This window comes from Mus caroli, chromosome 5 (assembly GCF_900094665.2).
Source record: "Mus caroli chromosome 5, CAROLI_EIJ_v1.1, whole genome shotgun sequence".
NCBI lineage: Eukaryota > Metazoa > Chordata > Mammalia > Rodentia > Muridae > Mus > Mus caroli.
Genome location: NC_034574.1, coordinates 18,727,696 through 18,733,440, shown reverse-complemented (window position 1 = coordinate 18,733,440; position 5,745 = coordinate 18,727,696). Strand labels below are relative to the sequence as shown.

The 5,745-nt window shown below is 44.2% G+C and overlaps 1 protein-coding gene across 1 annotated transcript in view; it reads right to left on the bottom strand.

Annotated features, from left to right (window-relative positions):
* The window catches only part of Rint1 (RAD50 interactor 1), a 33,913-nt gene that overhangs the window by 11,511 nt on the left and 16,657 nt on the right, over positions 1 to 5,745 (bottom strand). The window contains exons 5-9 of the mRNA XM_029477543.1: positions 5,099 to 5,272; positions 4,859 to 5,008; positions 3,558 to 3,714; positions 832 to 942; positions 526 to 751 (exon numbers count right to left, since the gene is read on the bottom strand). Of these exons, the coding sequence (XP_029333403.1) occupies positions 526 to 751; positions 832 to 942; positions 3,558 to 3,714; positions 4,859 to 5,008; positions 5,099 to 5,272 (818 nt within the window). The remainder of the gene's footprint in view (positions 1 to 525; positions 752 to 831; positions 943 to 3,557; positions 3,715 to 4,858; positions 5,009 to 5,098; positions 5,273 to 5,745) is intronic.

Below are 5,745 nucleotides of genomic sequence, written 5' to 3'. Positions count from 1 at the left end.
GTGACTGTGCACTGACCAGGGAGAGATTAAGAAAAACCCTGTCTCAAAAAAACAAAAAAAAAAAAAAAAAAAAAACATCACTACCTTCTACTGGTTTGATATCCCAGCATGTAGATTGTAATTTAAAAAGAAAAACAAACAAAAAACAAAAAACAAACTGAAGTCTTGTGGAAAGAAGAGCGTCTTTGAAGGTAGTTCAGTAGATCCTGCCCAGGAAAGATTTAGGCACCTATAGTTCTTACTCAGAGCTGTAAGAAACAACTCCGAAACTTTACATACCAAAACCAGCCATTGCCAGGCAGTGGTGGTACACACCCTTAATCCTAGCATTTGAGAGCAAAGGCAAGTGGATCTCAATGAGTTTGAGGCCAACTTGGTCTATACAGAGCGTTCCAGGTCAGCTAAGGCTACACAGTGAGACTCTGTGTAAAAACAAAAACAAAAAGCAAGCAAGAAAACAACAACAGAAACAAACTAAAACCCTCCAGAGAGCCCTCCCCGCTCGACAGCCATACGAGCACTTACACTTTCTCTCCACCGTCAGCCATCTCTGGAAACAGGTCTCCTCCGACAGGATGTGCATGCAGCTGGCGAATGTGCTGGGATAGCCATGAACGGTGTGCAGCTCCCTTTCAAACAACAGCACCTCATCCACCAGGTGACAGAAGAGGTTGTCGTCGTAGAGCAGGCAGGGGATATCAGAAGCCAGCTTCTCAAGAATGAGCATCACAAGGCCACGGGAAAACTCCAGCTGAAAGAAAGGCACAGGCATGGGGGGTCGTGCCCAGGGGGACGCCAAGGAAGCTGAAAGGCATAGGCTCAGCCTCTTACCCTTGCATTTACTGCAGAGCCCACTTTGTCCAATATTGGCTGAATCTTCTCATCCAGAAACTGAGTATGATTTCCAATCCACATAAGTACCTGAGCCAAGTACCATTCAGGCTAAGGGGAAGGGAAAATGGTATCAATTCTTTAGGTATTCTATGGTGATGGGAAATTCTAATTAAATGCACTTAGTTAAAAACAGACACAAAAATTAACTGAAAATTCCTGAATGTAAGAAAATAATTCTTACCCTGCACTTCAAATTCACAAAAGACTTCATAATCAAATGTTTACCAATATACTTCCACAACGAATTCCAATAATGCGGCTTAAGTCAGTAAACTCATAATTTAAAATACCACATTGGGGTTAGGTGTGGCTTCCTGGTATAACATCTGCCTAGCTATACAAAGCCTGTTTTAACCCCAGCATCACTAAAAGAGGAAGAGAGGGCATAAGAACAATAATGAAGAAAAGTCTCTCACACTTAAGAACAAACACACAAAGCCCTGATTCCAGAGCAAGACTAAACAAGCAGACAAAAGCCACGCCAGCAGGATGGGCCAATGGGTAAAGGCACCTGTCAGCAAGCCTGACAACCTGAGCTTGGTCCCCAGAATCCACACGGTGGAGGGAGAAAGCCAACGCCCACAGACTGTTTCTGGCCTACACAGAAAACAAAAAACAAACTTTTTAAAGCCCTGCAAACCTAGCTGATGAGGCATTACAAACAACTGAAACTTTTACATTGTTTTTTGAAATAGCATTCCAAAAATGAAGGTTCTGAGATAGGATCTCATGTAGCCCAAGCCAGCCTCAAAGTCTCTATGTAACCAAGGGTGATGAACTTTGGATCTTCTTGTCTCTACTTCCCGAATGCTAGGATTTCAAATATGCACCATCACCCGTGACTTATGTGGTACTGAGGACCAACCTGGGCTCCATGTGAGCTGAGCAAGCACTCTGCCTACACTGAGCTACAAATAATTTTTATTTTTTATTTTTTTTCTCGAGACAGGGTTTCTCTGTATAGCTCTGGCTGTCCTGGAACTCACTTTGTAGACCAGGCTGGCCTCGAACTCAGAAATCCGCCTGCCTCTGCCTCCCGAGTGCTGGGATTAAAGGCGTGCGCCACCACGCCCGGCTCTACAAATAATTTTTAAACATGATTTTTTTCTGCTTTCTCTTTTTAAAAGGTAAAGTAAGGAAAAAAGAGTCAACTGCTCTAATTACAAATATACCTAAGCCTTAAAATAGGTGTAACTTCCTAAAGGAAATAGGCACAAAGCATTCACATTTCTTACACTTTGCTCTGTGTGTGCGCATGTTTGAATGTTTGTGTTTGTGTCTGTGTACAAGTGCCACTGTGTAGGGCACCATAGCAAATGACAGCCTATGGGAGTTACTTTTCCCTTGCCACTACCATGTGAGTCCTGGGGATCAAACTCAAGCTGGCAGGTTTGGAGGTATGTGGCTTTACCTACTGGGCCATGCCACCTGTCCCACATACAGCATTTTAAGTTGTCTTTAGAGAGGATTCTGCAAGCATTTCAAAAGTTTTTCTAGACGACAACTTGAAACCATATAGTAGGCTGGGGCTATAATTCAGGGATAGAGCATTTGCCTCGTACATGCAAGGCCCCGGTTCAATCCCCAGCACTGACTGGCAAATCCCCACGTGTCCTAAATGTTGGCGATATAAACAAGGGCTGCATCTAATCTCATGACTGTCTCCGTGACAGTGTACTAAATTCATTAGGATCACACGTTCGAAATGAACCAACACAACGCAGAATTTTCTTATACTAAGTCATGTTACTGCCTTTCTAAATGCTCAGTTTATGCTTTGCCTCATTGACTACTGAGTACTAAAGGATTCCGCTCTTCTGATAACACTCTATGCAAAACAGAAGACCCCTAAAGCACAAACAGGAATCTACTGCCACAAAATTCATTTGTATGACCTGTGCAATACCTGCTGTGATCTTGCTCTTAATTCAGAATACTTAGTGAACCCAGCTCCATACACTGCATTGGCTACATACAGCTAACATTAAGAATAAAGATAGTTCCCACATCCTAGTAGATTATAATTACAGAAAAACCCTGGCAGGCTATACTGATGGGGTCCCTCAGTTCAAGTGTTGGTAATGAGTTCCTTTGAAATACTTATTCTATCCCTCCTGCCATGACGTTCTCTGTAGCTATGATCACTGTGGCACTCACTTCTCTTCTTTCTAGTTCTCTCTCTGCAGGAGTGGTCTGTACAGTGAAGCCTGTGCATTGATCAGCTATAAAGCCTGCACACGCAAATGTGATGATGTCCCAAAGACAGTGTGGAGCCTGACAGCCTGTCGGCCTAAGCCCCAGTCACATCTATAAAGAGCAGCTATTAGGCAGGAACTCAGAAGGGAAAACGGAAACGTGAATAGAGACGGTCTTTAAGCTAAACATGTAAAAGTCCAGACTTAGGTAACGTTCACTACTAATGAAAACTCAGGGTAAAATTAAGCTAAACATGTAAAAGTCCAGGCTTAGGTAACGTTCACTATTAATGAAAACTCAGGGTAAAATGGACACTGTAGCATAATCCCAGCACTTGGGAGGCAGATGCAGAGGGAGCGTATGTCTGAGTCTCCTTGGACCCTGACTCAAAAACAGAAACACAAAAGTAAAGAGAAAGTGAAGCGCACGCGCTCTGGGAACGCACGCGCTCTGGAACGCACGCGCACCTTGCTCATGACGTTGGTCTGCCGGCTGCCTCTGAAGTGGTACCTGAATCTCTTCTGAAGGGGACCCAGCATGACCTGCATGGGCAGGATCACAGGAGGGGAGGCAGGAAGACAGTATTTTTCTGGGAGTTGTTTTGGCTCAGTTAATAACTCATCTCTGACACAGGCAAGTCAAGGAAAAAGAATCAAAATCATATTTATATGCACAAGAACACACACAATAATTTTTTCAACAAATGCAATAATACTTAGCAAAAGGTCTAATACAAATAATGCAGAATGTAACTGAATCTGAATTCACTAAAAACACGTTCAGGGCTGGAGAGGTGACAAGTTAAGAATATTTGTTGTTCTTGCAAAGGATTCTGGTTCAATTCCCAACACCCACAAGTTAACTCACCATCATCCTTACTAAAGTATCAGGGGATCTGATGCCCACTTCTGACCTCCACAAGCACAAGGCATGGCGGTGCACAGACACACAAACAGGCAAAACACACATATTCATGAAATAAACAACCAATGACAACATAAAATGTCTTTTGAATTAGTCAGCACTCAGGAAATCAAGTTACATAAGCACTTCTCCAACACTGTGTCAGCCAGGTTCTTCCCATTGCTGATTGGTTTTCCTGCCCTAATGACCTGTGGGCAATGACAGCATGGATTAGCTGCTGGGCTGCTTTGGATGGGAATGGCGCCCATAGGCTTGCCCATAGGGAGTGGCACTGTTAGGGGCTGTGACCTGGTTGGAGAAAGTCTGTCACTGGGAGTAGGTTTTGGGGTTTCAAATGCTCCAGCCAGGCCCAGTGTCTCTCTCTTCCTTCTGGCTGCCAATCGGATGTTCAACTCTCAGGTACCTCTCCAGTACCACACTGGCCTGCAGGCCACCACACTTCCCACCAGGACAGCAATGGACTGAACCTCTAAAACTAAGCCAACCCCAACGAAAGGTTGTCCTTTATAAGAGTTGCCATGGTCATGGTGTCTCTTCACAGCAATAGAACACAGGCTAAGGCAGTGATTTATCTTAGAACTCTTTCTACAGCTCTGCCACTTCCAGACAATTCATTTTTTAAAGCTAATATATAATTTCCAATAGGCAGTTACATGTCAAGTCTAACCCAGGACCCTCACTTTGGCTACTTGGCCACTTGGAAACCTTTCTCCCCTGACTGTGGGGGCCGATCCCGTGCCTCATGCCCTCTGCCACTCTGTCACAAGCCCAGCATGTGCTACTCACTAACCACAGGTCTACTGTCAGGGGAAGTGTTAGTAAGTTTCCACTCCAACAAAGATACGAGGCCTGTAGTTTCAACAGCTGACAAAACAGTGTCCCCAGGCTACTGTACAGCTCCGGGGTACCGGCAGGCCGGCTCCCGCCAACAGTTTGAGACGGGGTATGTGAGATGAATGGCCAATGCAGCTGTGCTAAAACTTCTTCAAAATCACTGTAACAGAAAAGAGACAATGTTTCATACGATCCCTCACATTACCAAATACTCATCAGAAAGCAGTCAACAGCAGTCAACATTTCCTGCCTGGTAAGCTTGTCCTTGAGAATTTTATGCCAGAATTTAACTGTGGCTCTCATGAAACTAAGAAGATGAGTACAGGATGACTCCTGAAGCTGGATGTCCAGTTCTGTCATGGTCACCAGGAGAGAGGCTGCCTCTGGCACACTGTTGGTCATCAGGTACTGCTGAATGTTATCACTGCGGGACAAAGCAGAACACATGTTAATGAGAGTTTCTGTGGAGTAAGTGTGTGTGTGTGTGTGCATGTGTGTATATGTGTATGTGTGTGTGTGTGTATATATGTGTATGTGTGTGTGTTTGTGCGTATGTATATGTGTATGTGTGTGTATGTGTGGTGTGTGTGTGCATGTGTGTAAACGTGTATGTGTGTGTGCATGCATGTATATGTGTATGTGTGTGCATGATGTGTATGGTGTGTCTGTGTATATGCATGTATATGTGTATGTGTGTGCATGTGTGCGTGCATATGTGTGTGTGTGTGTGTGTGTGTGTGTGTGTGCACCCTGAGGAAAATGGCAGGTATCTTTTCAATCACTCTCTCCCTTATTTTTGAGACAAGGTCTCTTTTTTGAATCTGGAGCTCAGTAATTCACCTGGAGTCTACATTCTAGATTCTCCATCTGGCCACTAAGCTCCAGGAATCCTCCTGT